Source organism: Scyliorhinus torazame, chromosome 4, assembly GCF_047496885.1.
Source record: "Scyliorhinus torazame isolate Kashiwa2021f chromosome 4, sScyTor2.1, whole genome shotgun sequence".
NCBI classification, from domain to species: Eukaryota; Metazoa; Chordata; class Chondrichthyes; order Carcharhiniformes; family Scyliorhinidae; genus Scyliorhinus; species Scyliorhinus torazame.
Window position 1 is genome coordinate 174,658,598 of NC_092710.1, and position 20,885 is coordinate 174,679,482.

The 20,885-nt window shown below is 42.0% G+C and overlaps 1 protein-coding gene across 9 annotated transcripts in view; it reads left to right on the forward strand.

Annotated features, from left to right (window-relative positions):
• Positions 1-20,885, forward strand: part of wdr35 (WD repeat domain 35) — a 162,675-nt gene that overhangs the window by 4,257 nt on the left and 137,533 nt on the right. For all 9 annotated transcript variants that reach the window (XM_072498896.1, XM_072498898.1, XM_072498903.1 and 6 more), the window contains exons 2-7: positions 1,968-2,085; positions 6,811-6,882; positions 13,138-13,230; positions 14,663-14,791; positions 18,586-18,719; positions 19,826-19,991. In XM_072498896.1, coding sequence (XP_072354997.1) covers positions 1,968-2,085; positions 6,811-6,882; positions 13,138-13,230; positions 14,663-14,791; positions 18,586-18,719; positions 19,826-19,991 — 712 coding nt within the window. The remainder of the gene's footprint in view (positions 1-1,967; positions 2,086-6,810; positions 6,883-13,137; positions 13,231-14,662; positions 14,792-18,585; positions 18,720-19,825; positions 19,992-20,885) is intronic.

A 20,885-nucleotide genomic window follows, 5' to 3' on the forward strand; every position in this document is an offset into this window, starting at 1 on the left:
GGAGGCTTGTGGGGCTGGAGGAGGTTACTGAGATAGGGAGGGGCAAGGCCATGGAGGGATTTAAAAACAAGGTGAAGAATTTTGCAATCCAGTTGCTTGATTGAGGCCAGTGTAGGGAAGGGAGGGGAGAGGGGGCAGGGAGGGGCTTGTGAGTTAAGATGCAGGCAGCAACATTTTTGATGACCTCAAGGTTACAGAATATAGAATGTGGTAGGCCAGGAGTCCCTTGGAATAATCGTCTGAAGGTAACAAAGGCACGAACAAGGTTTTCAGATGAAATGCAGAGTTGCAACAGGGCAAAAGTAGGGAGATGTTAAATCGGCAATCTTAGTGATGGTATGAATATGAGGTCGGAAACTTCTTGAAATAAAATTTAGATTAAATGCAAGTTCAGGGAAAATATTTATAAAAGTTTAGAAATGTATCGTAATGAGGCGAAAAATCATATGCTCATTCTGATATAATTATGCCCATTTTTAGGCTGTCAGTTGTCTTTAGGGTATGGTGGGATAGTATTTGTGAACAGGAATGACATTTGTGGGATGTTCCTGCTTCTGCAAGTACTGAGTCACTCATGGCAGCAAGTAAGAAAATTATTCCTCAAACCACTTACTTACGATTTAGTCGATAGAGATTGGTCATTGCAATAAATAAGAAAAATCTGGGCTAAGATTGTTGAAAACTAGTTACTTGTCAAATTCCCAGATAGTGTTTTGGTACACAGAATTGTCACGGTGCAGAAGGAGGCCATTTGGCCTATTGTGTGGAACGGCTATCTGAATGAGCACTTACCTTAGTGCCATTCTGCCGCTTTCTCCCCTTCCCCCTGCACATTCTTCCTTTTCAGCTAACAGTCTAATTCCCTTTTGAATGCTTTCATTGAAAGTGCCTCCACCCAACTCTCAGGCAATGCATTCCAGACCTTAACCACTTGCTGCGTTTTTTCATATATCACTTGTGTTTCTTTTACTAATTACTTTGAATCTGTACCCTCTCGTTCTCGATCCTCTCATGAGTGGGAACAGTTTCTACTCTGTCGAAATCCTGCTTGATTTTGAATTCCTCTATCAAATTTCCTCTCAGCCTTCTCTTCTCCAAGGAAAACAGTCCTAACTTCTCTAATTTATCTTAGAATTTACAGTGCAGAAGGAGGCCATTCAGCCCATCGAGTCTGCACCAGCCCTTGGAAAGGGCACCCCACTTAATCCCAACCTCCAACCTATCCCCGTAACCCCACCCAGCCTTTTTGGACACTTAGGGCAATTTAGCATGGCCAATCCACCTAACCCGCACATCTTTGGAATCTTTGAGCACCCAGAGGAAACCCACGCAGACACGGGGAGGAAGTGCCAACTCCACACAGACAGTGACCCAAGGCGGGAATCGAACCTGGGACCCTGGAGTTGTGAAGGAACTGTGCTAACCACTATGCTACCATGCCGCCCCTAATTTCATAACTGAAATTCCTCATCCCTGGAACAATTCTCATGAATCTTTGTCTAGTTTTCTATGTAAACTAGTGAAAGTTTAGGTGCCTCACTGGTGTTACTGCATGTGAGGATTGGGAGGCATTTTTTGCTGCACTTGTTCCTTGGGTGTGACTTGTTTTCTAAGTTTATCTCTTCTCTGAGCAACAGGAAGAAATGGATGAAGAAATTAGTTGAGGTTGCGACTGACCCAGCTAGCAATAGGAAGTCAAAATCTGGACTAAGATGGAGTTTGTATGTGTCAGCTGTGATCAGAAAACCATGGGTGACATTGCATTAGTTTCAGGAATGTGGAGAAGAGCCTTCAATAAATTTGTAGTTTGGCGCACTGTTAATTTTTGGGGAGGGGCCTTTTGTTTGCAGTTGCAATTTCATCTTTTAAAAAATGTGTTTGTTACTTACGTATTTAAAACTTGTAGTGCATCCAATTTTAAGGTTGGCCTTGTTTTTGGATAGTGTTTATTTTGTATTTTGTTTCAGATTGCCATTCCTAATAACAACCAGTTGAGATGTGTATCATGGAATAAAGACCAAGGCTTTATTGCTTGTGGTGGGGAAGATGGTCTTTTAAAGGTGCTGAAACTTGAAACACAGACAGGTAAGGAAAAACTTAAAAAGGCAAAATGTATGCAATAAAAATGTTTGCATATATTTTTTGATATGTTTCCAAAATACATACTAAAGTTATTAAGTACAGAGGTCCAGATGTACCTGGGAAACAGTGTACTGCTCTGTTTTCCATGGAGGGGGAAAAGAGCAATCAGACTGTTATGTTGATTTAGAGTAATCAGCTATGAAGAATGACTTGATTCAGCCTTGAAAAAAAAGAAAGACTTGGATTTATATAATGACATGCCAAATGTTATAGAAACATGTGAGATAGTAGGCGCAATTCAGCGACCCCATTATGTCCGGCACAGATCCGGGCGCAATGGGTGAATCATGCACGAGCCCCAAATCGGGCTCCGCGCCAGGCCAATCGCGAGTTATCCAACTTGCTCTGCCTGGCTCAAGTCTGGATCTTGCCATGGCTAGGCGAGATCCAAATCTGCATATTTAAATGAACCCTATGGCTCATTTAAATACCCCAACACCAGATTCATCCGGTGCCTGGGAGACCTTGTCAGGGTGCCGTTTTGATCTGGTCCACACAAACCTGGGGTGGGGGGGGCTCCTAGTGGTGAGAGGGGGTGGGGGGCCTCCCAGGCCATTGGAGATCTCTGGGTGGGAGGTGGCACCCTGGCACTTCCCATGGCACCCTGGCACTGCTAGCCTAGCACAGTGGGAACTTTGGCAGTGCCACTCTGGCACTGCCATTGGTCAGGCCTGGGGGGGGGGGGCATTGTCAGGTAGAGGGGGCTTCATGCCTCTCTAATGTTGGGTGGGGAGGGTGGAAATCAATTGAGGGGGCCTGATAGGCGGGGGGGGGGGGGGGAATCTGAACTGCCGGACAAAATGATACCCGATTTGCGAGGAGCCCTTGCCAGCAGGAAATCCCGCAGCCTCATTGACGGGAATCTCCACGTGGCCAAAACAAAAAGACAAAGTGCCGTTGGACAGTGGGATGTTTCGCGGTACTGCAGCTGCTGAGAATCACCCCGCAGGGCAGCACGGTGGTGCAGAGGGTTAGCCCTGCTGCCTCACGGCACCGAGGTCCCAGGTTCGATCCTGGCTCTGGGTCACTGTTCGTGTGGAGTTTGCACATTCTCCCCGTGTTTGCGTGGGTTTCGTCCCCACAACCCAAAGATGTGCAGGGTAGGTGGATTGGCCACGCTAAATTGCCCCTTAATTGGAAAAAATGAATTGGGTACTCTAAATTTATTTTAGAAAAAAAGAGAATCGCCCCGCTAAACACGTGTTCAGCGGACTTTAACTTGAGTCTGCTGAATCGCGCCCAGTGAGTAAACTGGCTAGAGGAAGTAAATCTAGAATATATAAATCAAGGATGTAGGACAGGGCACACAATCTTAATGTTGTGAAGGGAATGTTTAGGCCAGATTGAATTGGTTTAAGAAGAATGAAATGTCACACTGGGTGGTTGGTAAAGTTGGGTCTTTGGAACAGCCATTTGAATGCGATCTTGTGACTTTACAGGTTGTAGGTTCATCTTTAAAATCCATTGGATAACGACCGTCATCAAATTATATATTATTTTAAAAGAAAGAAAAAACTCATTCATATTATGTTCTTCATGCTTTCAGGCTGTCTCAAAATTATACATCATCAATTATATATTTTTGAAGTGCAGTCAACATTGATAGCTGGATAAATGTGATCGCTAAGTTTCTCGCAGTTCCAGAAATAAGCTGATATTGGCCCACCGTTCATTGTCATTAGTCCTCTGCAACTGACAACACATTCTGGAGTCTACTGTGTACGGTTAAATGGTGAAATTCAGATTAAATGGTGAAATCCCGAAGTTGCCGTCAGCGATTCCACACTTCTCTTGAGAATGCGCTGTTGAGGACCCCTCAGAACGCAATCAACAAGAAATCATTGAACTGATGAGAAATTCACTCTTGCACTTTTAGTATCACTGTAAAAACACTTGCAGGAATTGCACTCTGTTGAATAAGGTGGTTTAACATGTGATAAGTTCATAGATTACTATTACACAGCCTCACCGGCCCTGAAAGAAGTAATTTAATATTTTTTTAATGTCAAATTTTTTCCATGTTTTAAAAAAAATTAAGTTTGTTTAGGATTTTTTTCATTTCTATTTTAATTGATGTGTACATCAATTTATTCATTTTACTATCTGTAAAATCTTCTCTAAAAAATGAATAGATTCAGTATTTGTTGTTTACTTACTGGTTTTCTTTATGTGAGAATAAGTCCGTGTGATTGGCTGCCTACCTTTCTTTATGGTCGCTTGGAGATCACCTTGACTTGGTACTAGAATCAAACTGACTTCAGGAAAGAGGAAGTTTGAGCCACAGAGATCGCTAGATCTTTGTGGGCAACTATCTTTGATGTCAGCTGCTAGCTTTGTTTCTTTGCTTCTGACTGCAAAGCACAGCCAATCTGTTTTCTTGGTTTATTTTTTGAGCCCTGGCACATTTGAAGACCTTTTGAACTGCTATATAATGCTTTGTTTCAACATCTCATCCAAAACACAGCACCACTGCCTCAGTATTGCACTGAAGTATTACCTAGATTACATGATCACGTTTCTGACTTATTACTTAAATCCACAACCTTCTGATTTGGAGCTAAGAATGACACGAATGAAAATTAGTTTTACTAAAGTGGGGATGTTAAAATAATCTCCTGATTTAAAAAAAAAAAAGGTCTAAATTGATAATAGTGACCAAATTGAACTATTTTCTGAACATGTTCTGATGGTTGTTGTTACAAGAGACTCTGATCAGGGTTTGATTAGTTTCCAAAGAGGAGAAAAATCTTCAAGTTAGTAATGGAAAATCCTCTAAAGTATTGCAAGTAGGAGTGGACAAAATATGGCAAGCGAAGTGAACATAAGTGACCCTGTAGGCAAGTGTATCCTTGACATACTATCACATAGAATGCCATAGAATCATACTTTGTAACATAATGAAGGCTGATGTAGTAAAAACATTTATTTGTATTTATTTAATGGAAGCTATCAGTGTGCAGTGTAACATAAGTTTAGTTCAGGGTGAATCTGCTTTGATGTGGCGTGGGGCTAATCTCGTATCAAGATGTACTTCGCAAGATGTACTTCGCTGAGGTTTTGTTTTGGTTCAGATATGTGCAGGGGAGAAGTCTAAAACCAATTGGGAAAGGAGGAGAATAAGATAAAATGAGAAAGGAACTATATTAAATATAAACTGTAAATTAAACAATCTTTACTGCAGTGGTGGTGGAGGCATTTCAATTTGACTTGTCCCTTGGTAATGGAAGAGGAGAAAAATGGCACGAGGATTTGTATTTGACACCTGCAGGAGGGTGCAAGTATGGTTATTGGTGGGCATATAGTTGAAAATGTATTAATCAATGCATTGCCCCAGCTTTCTGACTTGTTTTCAGCTCAACTGACTGGTCAATCTGACCATGGGTTAGACTACCTTTTGAAATAAAATCAGAAAATATTAGAAACATTCAATATGTTAGCTGATATTTGTGGGGAAAGCCGAATGGCATAAAATACAACTGCTAATGCCTAAGGACACAGAATTATACATGGATGGGACAATGCTGTGCTATATACTCCCACCGTTAAATAACTTGTCAAAATTTTACTCAAATGAAGAATTTGCACATGGCTTAAATAGGGCTGATTTGTAGTTGTACTTGGCATGAGAAGTTGGGCTAGAATTTCCTGGATATTTACGTCGAGAGATATGCTCAGTTGGGGTACATTGCAAATACATGGCCTAAAAGGTCACTGTATTTGGACCTGCGAGTAATAATAATTGCTCCATCTCATGCTACGGAGGCTTATGTGTGAGTTTCCTGGCAGTTGGCTGCTCACATTCTCCCCTAGCTTTAGTAACAGACTACCCGAAGCAGCACAACAAAATAATTTTTCTGTTGTTTCATTGCAATTTATTGAATATTTTTAAACTTGTTATCCTCGCCGAGATTTGCACTATTTTGTCTGTTACTTGTAATACATTTATGTCACCACATAATCACAATGATGTTGAAATGTTTCCCCAACGGCAGGATTTTAAACATGCTATGCCTAATATGCATTAGTGATTGTTGAATGAGTTGAACCAGATATTTCATCTAAATAGATGGAAATTGGGCAGCACGGTGGCGCAGTGGATAGCACTGCTGCCTCACGGCGCCGAGGTCCCAAGTTCGATTCTGGGTCACTGTCTGTGTGGAGTTTGCACATGCTCCCCGTGTTTGCGTGGGTTTCGCCCCCACAACCCAAAGATGTGCAGGCTAGGTGGACTGGCCATGCTAAATTGCCCCTTAATTGGAATAAATGAAATGGGTGCTCTTTTGAAAAAAAAAACAAATAATAAATAAATAGATGGAAATTAATGGTGTGAATTTGGTGCTTTTCTTCAGCCTTGATTATTTCTGCTGATTTCTGTCATTTTACTTTTGGGTGTGTTCAAATGATATTCCCCAGAAATTTGAGCTTGGCTTGACCCTAGAATAGGTGTGTTTTTGGTTGAACTGGCCTGCATCCACAGAGGCCACTACTTTTAGAAGAGAGAGGAGAGGAAATTGGTTTAGGGAACTATACTATACTACCATTTTTGATCTCTTTGGTATCTGTTAAGTTTTCTTAAGTATACCTGATTTGTGATTATAGCAACGTCAAGCAATATTATGAAATGGGATTTAAGTTTAGATTCTAATTGGCCATTGTGGATTTCTGTAGATGATACAAGATTAAAGGGATTGGCTGCACCCAGTAACCTTTCCATGAATCAGACACTAGAAGGACACAGTGGTAAGTATTTTTTTGTTCTATATATCTGCTTGATTAGGAATGGTCTATGCTACTTAAGTTGTTGGTTGTTGGCTCCTAATTAATTGTATTGGTTACTGCTATGGTTCTAAAACAGTTTCTATAATAGTTAGCATGCATAACCAGAATTTATTGATCTGCCTGTACTAAAAACAATTTTAATCAGTTCTTAAGACCATAAGACCATAAGACATAGGAGCGGAAGTAAGGCCATTCGGCCCATCGAGTCCACTCCACCATTCAATCATGGCTGATTTCAACTCCATTTACCTGCGCTCTCTCCATAGCCCTTAATTCCTCGAGAAATCAAGAATTTATCAACTTCTGTCTTAAAGACACTCAACGTCCCGGCCTCCACCGCCCTCTGTGGCAATGAATTCCACAGACCCACCACTCTCTGGCTGAAGAAATTTCTCCTCATCCCTGTTCTAAAGTGACTCCCTTTTATTCTAAGGCTGTGCCCCCGGGTCCTAGTCTCCCCTGCTAATGGAAACAACTTCCCTACGTCCACCCTATCTAAGCCATTTATTATCTTGTAAGTTTCTATTAGATCTCCCCTCAACCTCCGAAACTCCAATGAATATAATCCCAGGATCCTCAGACGTTCATCGTATGTTAGGCCTACCATTCCTGGGATCATCCGTGTGAATCTCCGCTGGACCCGCTCCAGTGCCAGTCTGTCCTTCTTGAGGTGTGGGGCCCAAAATTGCTCACAGTATTCTAAATGGGGCCTAACTAATGCTTTATAAAGCTTCAGAAGTACATCCCTGCTTTTATATTCCAAGCCTCTTGAGATAAATGACAACATTGCATTTGCTTTCTTAATTACGGACTCAACCTGCAAGTTTACCTTTAGAGAATCCTGGACTAGGACTCCTAAGTCCCTTTGCACTTTAGCATTATGAATTTTGTCACCGTTTAGAAAATAGTCCATGCCTCTATTCATTTTTCCAAAGTGCAAGACCTCGCACTTGCCCACGTTGAATTTCATCAGCCATTTCTTGGACCACTCTCCTAAACTGTCTAAATCTTTCTGCAGCCTCCCCATACTACCTGCCCTTCCACCTATCTTTGTATCATCGGCAAACTTAGCCAGAATGCCCACAGTCCCATCTAGATCGTTAATATATAAAGAGAACAGCTGTGGCCCCAACACTGAACCCTGCGGGACACCACTCGTCACCGGTTGCCATTCCGAAAAAGAACCTTTTATCCCAACTCTCTGCCTTCTGCCTGACAGCCAATCATCAATCCATGTTAGTACCTTGCCTCGAATACCATGGGCCCTTATTTTACTCAGCAGTCTCCCGGGAGGCACCTTATCAAAGGCCTTTTGGAAGTCAAGATAGATAACATACATTGGCTCTCCTTGGTCTAACCTATTTGTTATCTCTTCAAAGAACTCTAACAGGTTTGTCAGGCACGACCTCCCCTTACTAAATCCATGCTGACTAGTCCTAATCCGACCCTGCACTTCCAAGAATTTAGAAATCTCATCCTTAACAATGGATTCTAGAATCTTGCCAACAACCGAGGTTAGGCTAATTGGCCTATAATTTTCCATCTTTTTCCTTGTTCCCTTCTAGAGCAGGGGGGTTACAACAGCGATTTTCCAATCCTCTGGGACTTTCCCTGACTCCAGTGACTTTTGAAAGATCATAACTAACGCCTCCACTATTTCTTCAGCTATCTCCTTTAGAACTCTAGGATGTTGCCCATCTGGGCCCGGAGATTTATCAATTTTTAGACCTCTTAGTTTCTCTCACACTTTCTCCTTTGTGATGGCTACCGTATTCAACTCTGCCCCCTGACTCTCCGGAATTGTTGGGATATTACTCATGTCTCCTACTGTGAAGACTGACGCAAAGTACTTATTTAGTTCCTCAGCTATTTCCTTGTCTCCCATCACTAGATTACCAGCGTCATTTTGGAGCGGCCCGATGTCTACTTTTGCCTCCCGTTTGTTTTTAATGTATTTAAAGAAACTTTTACTATAATTCCTAATGTTACTGGCTAGCCTACCTTCATAATTGATCCTCTCTTTCCTTATTTCTCTCTTTGTTATCCTCTGTTTGTTTTTGTAGCCTTCCCAATCTTCTGACTTCCCACTACTCTTTGCCACATTATAGGCTTTTTCTTTTGCTTTGATGCATTCCCTAACTTCCTTTGTCAGCCATGGCTACCTAATCCCCCCCTCTGATAACCTTTCTTTTCTTTGGGATGAACCTCTGTACTGTGTCCTCAATTACTCCCAGAAACTCCTGCCATTGCTGATCTACTGTCTTTCCCACTAGGCTCTGCTCCCAGTCGATTTTCGTCAGTTCCTCCCTCATGCCCCTGTAGTTACCCTTATTTAACTGTAACACCTTTACATCTGATTCTACCTTCTTTCTTTCAAATTGGAGATTGAATTCTACCATATTATGATCACTGCCTCCTAAGTGTTCCCTTACTTTAAGATCTTTAATCAAGTCTGGCTCATTACATAACACTAAGTCCAGAATGGCCTGTTCCCTCGTGGGCTCCATCACAAGCTGTTCCAAAAAGCCCTCCTGTAAACATTCAATGAATTCCCTTTCCTTGGGTCCACTGGCAGCATTATTTACCCAGTCCACCTGCATATTGAAGTCCCCCATGATCACTGTGACCTTGCCTTTCTGACATGCACTTTCTATCTCATGGTGCATTTTGTGCCCCTGGTCCTGACCACTGTTAGGAGGCCTGTACATAACTCCCATTATGGTTTTTTTGCCTTTGTGGTTCCTCAACTCTACCCACACAGACTCCACATCATCTGACCCTATGTCGTTTAGTGCTATTGATTTAATTTCATTCCTAATTAACAAGGCAACCCCGCCCCCTCTGCCCACCTCTCTGTCTTTTCGATAGGTTGTGAATCCCTGGATGTTTAAATGCCAGTCCTGAATCCCCTGCAACCACGTCTCTGTGATGCCTACCACATCATACCTGCCAGTCACAATCTGGGCCACAAGCTCATCTACCTTGTTCCGTACACTGCGCGCATTTAAATATAGCACCTTTAATTCTCTATTGACCGTCCCTTTTTGTTTTCTTAGTGTGGTGGACCTTGGTTTACTGAGCCTTTCCATACACTGTCATATTTTGTAGGATGGGGACTATCGTAACCTCTCCTGAGTTTTGTCTTTTCGTGCTTTTTTGTATTCCTAAGCAGCTACGCTTCCCACTGATTACTTCACCTCTTGGTTCCCTGACTTTCCCTTCCCCCCCCCAATCTCTAGTTTAAAGTCCTATTGACCACCCTATTTACTCTTTTCGCCAGAACACTGGTCCCAGCTCGGTTCAGGTGGAGACCATCCCAACGGTATAGGTCCCCCCTGTCCCAAAACTGATGCCAGTGTCCCATGAAAAGGAACCCCTCTTTCCCACACCACTCTTTCAGCCACGTGTTAACTTCCCTTATTCTTGCCTCCCTATGCCAATTTGCACGTGGTTCGGGCAGTAATCCGGAGATTATGACCCTTGAGGACCTGTTTTTTAATTTGAATCCTAGCTCTTTATACTCTCTAAACAGGTCCTCTTTTCTAGACTTGCCTATGTTGTTGGTACCGACATGGACCACAACAACTGGATCCTCCCCCTCCCTCTCCAGTATCCTTTCAAGCCGGTCAGAGATGTCCCGCACCCTATCACCGGGCAGACAACACACCATGCGGGACTCTTTATCCTGCTCACAAAGGATACTATCTATCCCCCTGATAATAGAATCCCCTACAACTACAACTTGCCTATTTACTCCCTCCCCTTGAATGGCCTGCTGAACCATGGTGCCTTGGTCAGCTGACTCATCCTTCCTGCAGCCCTGTTCGCCATCCACACAGGGCGCAAGTGCCTCATACCTGTTGGACATGGTCAAGGACTGAGGCTCCTGAGTTCCTGACTGCTGGTTCCCTTTACCTGCCTGACTTGCAGTCACACCCTGCTGTCCCTGGCCACTGGCAGGATTTAAACTACTTACTCTGACAGGTGTGACTGCCTCCTGAAACACAGTGTCCAGGTAAGTCTCCCCCTCCCGGATGTGCCTCAGTGTTTGAAGCTCAGACTTCAGCTCATCAACTCTGAGCAGGAGCTCTTTGAGCAGCCAACACTTACTGCAGATGTGGTCGCTGCAGCTCGCAATGGGATCTGCCAGCTCCCACATCAAGCAGCTCAAGCACATCACCTGACCAGCCATCACTAATTAATTAATTAGTTTAATTTAAGTTAACGAGATTAGCTGTGTTTTTTTTTTTTAATTTGGGGCAGATTTGCTATCAACCAATCAGACCACAGCTTCCCTCTGACGTCACTTTTGGAAAAAAAACCTGGAAAACGAAGTTACTGTTAGGTTTTTATACTCACAGAGACTGCTCCTCCTCCTCTGAACGGCTCCCGAAATTAGGCCCGGAGAAAGAGAGAGAACAAAACAGTCGGGAAAAAGCACCACCTCCCACTCTTCACCGAATTACCTCACTGTATCAAATTCTCACTCTGTCTGTGTCTCACTCACTCAGGCTGTGTCTCCTTGACCAGCGCAATGCTTACTAAGTGTGCTTTCTGTCTGTCTTTTATACAGACTTTAGGATGACTCACACTAAAACTTCAAAGCGAAGAATACAATGTGTACCTTTGTGCCCCTTAACAGGCCTCAGGTGACTGCCAGATAACTTCCTCTCAGCAATTAGGGTGGGGGCAGCTTCAGCCAATCAGACACTAATCTACACTGCACTTTTAACTGAAAAACAGCAAAATTAGATTAACCACTTACCTTTCCTGGTTACCTCACTGCACCAAATTACCAAATTCTCACTCTGTCTGTGTCTCACTCACTCAGGCTGTGTCTCCTTGACCTGCGCAATGCTTTGTTACATAATAAACTCAACACCATTTCAGTGATATCTGTGTTGAAGATGCAACATGTCATGATGACTGGGAGATGCAATAAATTTAATCCTTCAGGTCATTCTGTCATGCATAATTTAGTTGTTGCTTCATTAAATTTCTACCTAATTTATCACATTAATTACTTACTACCAAATGTTTGTTGTCAAGTAATTATAAGCTGAAAGTTTGTGGGAGAATTCCTTAACCTTCATTTACTGGCAACTTTATTGATTAAGTTATTATGTATGCCTATTGGTGAGCTAGAAATCATGTCTTATAACCTCCTCATGATACATATGCAGAAATTTGGAATTGGTTACTCTAGAAAAATATTTGTTTTTAATCACCCCCTCCACTCCCTTTATTCTTGCTCATTTCATCATAGAATTTACAGTGCAGAAGGAGGCCATTCGGCCCATCGAGTCTGCACCGGCTCTTGGAAAGAGCACCCTACCCAAGGTCCACACGTCCACCCTATCCCCATAACCCAGTAACCCCACCCACCACTAAGGGCAATTTTGGACACTATGGGCAATTTAACATGGCCAATCCACCTAACCCGCACATCTTTGGACTGTGGGAGGAAACCGGAGCACCCGGAGGAAACCCACGCACACACGGGGAGGATGTGCAGACTCCGCACAGACAGTGACCCAAGCCGGAATCGAACCTGGGACCCTGGAGCTGTGAAGCATTTGTGCTATCCACAATGCTACCGTGCATTAGTTATTTCAATGTCTTGAGTCACATTTTCTGGTTTCTACCAAAGCAGTTTTGAATTAATTGACTGCTATGGGGATTTGCAACACAAGCATGTTTCCCCTTACATTTTTCTTTGCAAGGTATTTTCTTCCAGTAAATTGTTTACTTTGTCCCCCTTTATAAGAAAGTGCCTGGCTTCTACTTGCCAACTTTGTAATTACGTATAGTAACCAACCTGTTTAGATATACTTTGAATTTATCTCCATTATGCCAGCATAAGGTTGGTATCATGTTAACATGTGACTACTCTAAGTAGTGTATTAGCTAATTTACCATCTTGCTAATCATCTGAAGGAGCAGTATAACCTCTAGAGGAAACCCAACTTTTCTTCCTGATTTTTCTTTTACTCAGTTTGCTTTTCCAAATTTGGAGGTGCAGTCTAGAAAATAGACACATTGAACAATGTAAATATATAGTCATATGGGTGGCATGATGGCCCAGTGATTAGCACTGTTGCTTCACAGTGTCTAATTATTAATTGGATCAGTTTTTGGAAAAGTTTAATTTGACATAAATTATAAATTACTTTTCTTCTGTTGGACAGTTAACTTCATTAAACTATGTTTGATCAGGTGCTGTACAGGTGGTGACTTGGAATGAGCAGTACCAGAAGTTAACAACTAGTGACCAGAATGGTCTCATTATTGTGTGGATGTTATACAAAGGTCAGTTAATTCTTCTCATGGTAAGCAGTAAAATTGATTTTGATATGAACAAACCACCTCCTATTTTTTCTTCTCTAAATCTATCAGCGTAACCATCTATTTCTTTCTCCCTCAAATGTTTGTCAACCTTCCTCTTAACTCATCTGTATTCACTTCAACCATTCCCTGTGGTAGCGAGTTCCACTTTCCTACTACTCTTTGAGTAAAGAAGTTCTTCTGAATTCCCAATTTGATTTCCGCAACCGCACCACGGCCTGTGGGGGGGGGGGGGGGGAGGGGGGCTCCTTCACCGATGGGGTCTGGCCCGCGATCAGGGCCCACCGATCAGCGGGCTGGCCTTCGCAACGGCGCGAATACTTGGGCTCCATATTGGACAATTGCCCCCTTTATTTTCCTTCTTTTCTTACTTACTATTGGGCAGGAATAATTTAAACTCACTCCTTGGATTAATTTCATTCTAATATCTAACTCGCGCGTGAATTTGTTTGAGAATTGGAGTCACAGTTTACCAACCTATCTGTATCTAATGTCCTTGTTTATTCTGGATAACACTATTTAAAAATAAAGGATTAAAAAAATTGTAAGTGAGACTAAGTAGTTTGACTAGAGATGATTTAATATATATAATGTTTCATTTCTCCAAAGGAGAGAACCAATCGGTTGGAGGTAGTTGGAGGCACTATCTTATAACTGAAAGAAACATTTAAAAAAATACCAAAGCCACAAGATACAAATAGAGGAAAAAAACATAGGAGGAGCAAAATTAGAGAGAATGGTGAATTATAAGTTGGTAACATATATATATACATACACACGCACACACACAAGGTAAAAGTATCAGAAACACAAATTTAAGACAGAAAAAGTGATAAATGAGGAAAGACCTAATTAGGACGATATATATATATATAATTTACAGTGCAGAAGGAGGCCATTCGGCCCATCGAGTCTGTACCGGCTCTTGGAAAGAGCATCCTACCCAAGCCCACACCACCCTATCCCCATAACCCAGTAACCCCATTCAACCTACACTAAGGGCACTTTTTGGACACTAAGGGCAATTTAGCTTGGCCAATCCACCTAACCTGCACATCTTTGGACAGTGGGAGGAAACCGGAGCATCTGGAGGAAACCCACGCACACACAGGGAGAACGTGCAGACTCCGCACAGACAGTGACCCAGCTGGGAATTGAACCTGGGACGCTGGAGCTGTGAAGCAATAGCGCTAACCACTATGCTACTGTGCTGCCTTATAACTGAACTAGTGGGGTTAAATATATTAATGCATTCATTTAGGAAAAATGGAAAAAAAGCAAAGTTCCTTTGCACTATAAATAAAGATGCTCACTAGCAATTTTCCAGTTCTTTGAACAAAATTGGAAATAGGGATTTTAAAAAAAATTAGACTCAATGCTTGTGAATTGATTACAGGTTCTTGGTATGAGGAAATGATCAACAACAGAAATAAATCTGTAGTTCGCAGTATGAGCTGGAATGCTGATGGACAGAAAATCTGCATTGTGTATGAAGATGGTGCTGTTATTGTGGGCTCGGTAGACGGTAATGTATATTAGACTGCAAAATTATGATATGAATTAGATTTTGACATTCAGATGTAGAATTGTTTAAATTGATTATGCAATTTAATAAAATTCCTTGTCAATACCAATATAAAATACCCTAAACATAGATGATGTGATTGTCCACTTCATTTGTCAGCTATAAACCTAATTTACTTTATTTTTTACTTTTTGATGAGATGAACCCATCTGCGGCATTCACACCCTCTATTTTGTATGGATTTGAAAACTCAATACCTAGATTCACAGACCCATTGTCTCTGAACTCGAAACTTAACAAGCACATCTGTAGAGGAACCATTTCATCATAAGTAGGTGTGAATAGCCACTATCCATTCCCCATTGTAATAACTTCTAACTTTGAATAATTTACATGGATAATTGAAGTACTGATCAAGGGGTCACCTGATCACTTCAAAATAAACAAATAGGATGATTCAAGAATTCAGGAAGGTAGGATTCAGAGAGAGCGGGCCTTGGCAATGAGATCTTACTTTAAGGGAATCCTTATCGATGATCTAATCCCTCATTTACTCTCATTGGTTTCTAATTCTCAGCTGCGACCTCCTGATTTGTTCAAATAGATGTCTGTTACTTAGAGGATGATTTATTAATCAAACTGGCCATCACTTAAGATTTACTGGTGTCCATCTAAGCCAATTCAGTGTCTAGGTGCACAGCCTCACTCCACTGCTGGCCACAGATCTTGCTGTAACTAACTAGTTGATACATTCGTATTGCTCAATACACTGAAATACAATATTCTATTCATTATATGAAACATTTGCTGAAACAATGTCTAAATATCGATAGACAAGACAATACAATTCATTTTTTGATGCATTATCTAAAACAATGACTGTATTTTCACAGTCAAGGCATCTTTAATAATTTCACTTTTAGCTATGCATTTGATGAGCACCTAAAAGCATGAATAAATCAATGAATTAATAAATCGATAATCCATCACAAGTCTTTTAAACCAAGACTTTTTCCCAAGCCAAAGATGTGCAGGTTTGATGGATTGGCCATGCTAAATTTTCCTTTAATGTTCAAAAAATGTGTTGGATAGGTGGTGTTACGGGGATAGGGCAGGTGGAGTGCGCTTAGGGAGGGTGCTCTTTCAGAGGGTTGGTGCAGACCGAATGGGCTGAATGGCCCCTCCTGCCCTGTAGAAATGGTATGATTCTATAAATGTACTAACACAGGATCTAGAAGACAAGGTATATTAAACAAAGAACAAGGAAAAGTACAGCACAGGAACACGCCCTTCGACCCTCCAAGCCTGTGCCGACCATGCAGCCTGTCTAAACTAAAATGTTCTACACTTCCTGGGTCCGTATCACTCTATTCCCATCCTATTCATGTATTTGTCAAGATGCCCCTTAAATGTCACTATCGTCCCTGCTTCCACCACCTCCTCCGGCAGCGAGTATCAGGCACCCACTACCCTCTGTGTAAAAAAAAAAAAAAAAACTTGCCTTGTCCATCTCCTCTAAACTTTGCCCCTCGCACCTTAAACCTATGGCACCTAGTGATTGACCCCTCTACCCTGGGGAAAAGCCTCTGACTGTCCACTCTGTCTATGCCCCATATAATTTTGTAGACCTCTATCAGGTCACCCCTCAACCTCCGTCGTCCCAGTGAGAACAAACCAAGTTTATTCAACCGCTCCTCATATCTAATGCCGTCCATACAAGGCAACATCCTGGTAAATCTCTTCTGCACCCCCTCTAAAGCCTCCACGTCCTTCTGGTAGTGTGGCGACTAGAATTGAACACTATACTCCAAGTGTGGCCTAACTAAGGTTCTGTACAGCTGCAACATGACTTGCCAATTCTTATGCTCAATGCCCCGGCCAATGAAGGCAAGCATGCCGTATGCCTTCTTGACTACCTTCTCTACCTGTGTTGCCCCTTTCAGTGACCTGTGGACCTGTACACCTAGATCTCTCTGACTGTCAATACTCTTGAGGGTTCTACCATTCACTGTATATTCCCCACCTGCATTAGACCTTCCAAAATGCATTACCTCACATTTGTCCGGATTAAACTCCATCTGCCATCTCTCCGCCCAAGTCTCCAAACAATCTAAATCCTACTGTATCCTCTGACAGTCCTCATCGCTATCTGCAATTCCACCAACCTTTGTGTCGTCTGCAAACTTACTAATCAGACCAGTTACATTTTCCTCCAAATCATTTATATATACTACGAACAACAAAGGTCCCACCACTGATTCTTGCGGAACACCACTAGTCACAGCCCTCCAATCAGAAAAGCGCCCTTCCATTGCTACTCTCTGCCTTTTATGACCTAGCCAGTTCTGTGTCCACCTTGCCAGCTCACCCCTGATCCCGTGTGACTTCACCTTTTGTACCAGTCTACCATGAGGGACCTTGTCAAAGGCCTTACTGAAGTCCATCTAGACAACATCCACTGCCCTACCTGCATCAATCATCTTAGTGACCTCCTCGAAAAACTCTATCAAGTTAGTGAGACACGACCTCCCCTTCACAAAACCATGCTGCCTCTCACTAATACGTCCATTTGCTTCCAAATGGGAGTAGATCTATCTCGAAGAATTCTCTCCAGTAATTTCACTACCACTGATGTAAGGCTCACCGGCCTGTAGTTCCCTGGATTATCCTTGCTACCCTTCTTAAACAAAGGTACAACATTGGCTCTTCTCCAGTCCTCCAGGACATCACCTGAAGACAGTGAGGATCCAAAGATTTCTGTCAAGGACTCAGCAATTTCCTCTCTAGCCTTCTTCAATATTCTGGGGTAGATCCCATCCGGCCCTGGGGACTTATCTACCTTAATATTTTTCAAGACGCCCAACACCTCGTCTTTTTGGAACTCAATGTGACCCAGGCTATCTACACACCCTTCTCCAGACTCAACATCCACCAATTCCTTTTCTTTGGTGAATACTGATGCAAAGTATTCATTTAGTACCTCACCTAAAATTATCCAAAAGTCTTCCATGGATATATTACTAAGTATTAACTCTTGGATTAGGTGGGCAGCACGGTGGCGCAGTGGTTAGCATTGCTGCCGAGGACCTGGGTTCGATCCTGGCCCCGGGTCACTATCTGTGTGGAATTTGCACGTTCTCCCCGTGTAATCGTGGGTCTCACCCCCATAACCCAAAGATGTGCAGAGTAGGTGGAATGGCCATCCTAAATTGCCCCTTAAAAAACTCTTGGATTCGGCAAGCTTGTGCTGTGCAAACGGGATAAAAGTGAATTATAAAATGAGTGGGGCCAGAGCCTGCGGAAAAGCTACAATTTCCAAAGTCACATGGTCCCCAACCATATCACTTTAATCTTTTATTGATTTGTAAGATATCACTTAATTTATCCTCCAATTTTGTAAACTATTTTTGTATGTGTGAATGTTGGACCAGATTAGCCATGATAAAAATCACTCTTTTTTTCATTTTTAAAGAAACTCAAGGAACCCTGAATTTATTTACAGTCACCACAAGTAAACAGTTATCACTTACCAAGTTGGCAAGAATAGCCTTTCTTAAATCTTGCTGTAGTCAAATGAGGAGCTGGTAGAAGAGGGAAACCTTTCCACTTCTCCTCACCTGACTGTAACAGAACATTGTTCGTTATTTATTTAATATAGGTCATTATATTTGTTAACGTTTTGTCAACTGCCTTTCTACTATCCGTAAAACTTGTTGCTAACTGTCAATTAATGTTGTCTTATTAATTTTTAACTTTTAAAAAATGATTATCTCATGTTTTCTGTGTTTTGTCAGGTAACCGTATTTGGGGCAAGGAACTGAAGGGCCTCCAACTGACTCAAGTTGCATGGTCGCCGGATAGCAAGATTCTTATATTTGGCATGGCTAATGGAGAAATACACATATATGACAGCCAAGGAAATTTTATTGTAGGCTTCTAGTTTTTTTTATGATTGTTTGTATTTTCTTGCCTCTTTTATAGAACGTATGGATCTACTTGCATATTCATTGAGAATGAATACAAGTGAATGCAATTTTTAACTAGTGGCAATAATTTGAGAGCATTCAAATTTGCCTCAGATTTGTAGGTGCATAGCTAGTAGAGTTTTAAGTAGGGTTATCTACCTGTGTGTACTTGGGGAAGGGTAAAACAAAAGAGCACACTTTTGAAAATTATCAATTATAAAGACCACTTAAGGAAGAATTAAAATTTTAAAATTAATTTCTACTTCAGCAATTGAATATATTTGGTGGCCCAAATCTTCTGATCTTCGGATTGGAGATTGGATGTGGGACCCAATATGCAAATCAGGATCCTGCAGAAATCCTGACACGTTGACCTCCTTGGGAATTGTCTGAGAAGTTTGAACTTTCGAGTTGCAATTACCCGGCTGCCTGGGACCCTCCTCTTACTGTAAGTTAGACTCGGAGAATTCAGACTGCTCTCCGGGGCTTACTTGAATAGTCAGCCAGGAAATGTTAAACAGAAAAATCCTAGCCTAATTCATATCCTCCTTGGCAGACTTGACTATACCTGATTACTCATCCACCCTATGCACCTATTCTGCCCACTCACCTCACCCACCTGCCACCTCATCCACCCTACCCATTTGCCTCATTTCACTTTCACCCATTTATTGTCATTCATACTGGGCCTTTAATGTTACCATATGGTGTTTCAGCTCTACAATGCTATGATGGAGTTCTTGGAGGGACACTATGCTTCACATTTCTAGTTAAGTTGGGCATGGAAGACCTGGCAAGAAATGCAGAGCAGCATTGAGGTGGAGAAAAGTTTGAGCGAGTCGCAATCCAATGCTGATTGCTGCTTCTCAGAAGGTCCGGGCCATTATCTAACCAGACTTCGTCGATTGGGAGCAACATAGAAAAAACAGAATTGTATATAAATGCATATAATGGCAAAATGTATTTCATTTTAAGTTTCAGAACTGTTTGATATTGTGATTAAAACCTTTCCATATGCTTATCTGTAATCTAATTTTGTATGTATTCTGTATATCTTTGTGTTTTTTAGGTGAAACTGGTGCTGCAGTGTCTTGCAAATGTAACTGGTGCAGTCAGCATTGTTGGCATCCATTGGTATTCTGGAACTGAAGGCTATGTTGAACCGGACTGCCCCTGCTTAGCTATCTGCTTAGACAATGGTCGATGTCAAATAATGCGTCACGAGCACGACGAGAGTAAGTATAAATTTATGACAGATTCAGGAATTTTAATTTTGTTTAATTCATCATTGCACACCCATATCTGAAACTAGTGCAGTCTGTTACAAACCACTTACGAATATTGCTAATATTAATGTCAGCTGTGGCTCAGTTGGCAGCACTCCCAAATCCACTCCAGGTCTTGAGCACAAAAAGCAAAATCTGACACTTCCAGTCCAGTACTATCATAGTGATGTACTGTTGGTGATGTTATATTTTGGAGGAGGCCTTAAACTGAGACCCAGTCTTCCCTCGCAGGTGAATATAAAAGCTCCTGTGGCACTATTTTGGATAAAAGAGGAGAGTTATACCCAGTGCCATGGGCAATATTTAGCCCTCAATCAACAACACAAAAATAGATTATCTGGTCATTATTACATTACTATTTGTGGGAGCTTGCTGGCTATTGTTTCCAGCATTACGGTAGTAACTATACTTCAAAAGCCATGAAGTGTTTGTCTTGCCTGATCAGATGGTATTCGCTTTATTTCTTGTAACTCTCCACAATTGATCACCCCGCGTCCCCCCCCAGGACCTCGGAGCCCACCCGCGCCACCTTGATCCGGCGGTAAGCTTTAAATTGGATTGAATATACAGGGATTAAATTGGATGACTGAAACCAGGTGTGAGCATTGCTGTGTACAATAACTCAATCGTTCATTGTGATGTAGACAGTACGTTAAATTTGCGCTGCTTGCTGCTTTAACTAATTTCTGCATGCAGCAAACAGCAATTGCATTATTCTTTGGCTGTATGCATCAGCGTGGGGCCCCATAGCTACAAGAATGGCATTTACCTGATCGACAATGTGGAAAATTGCCCAGGTATGCCCTATCTGTAAAAAGCAGGACAAATCTGATCCTGCCAATT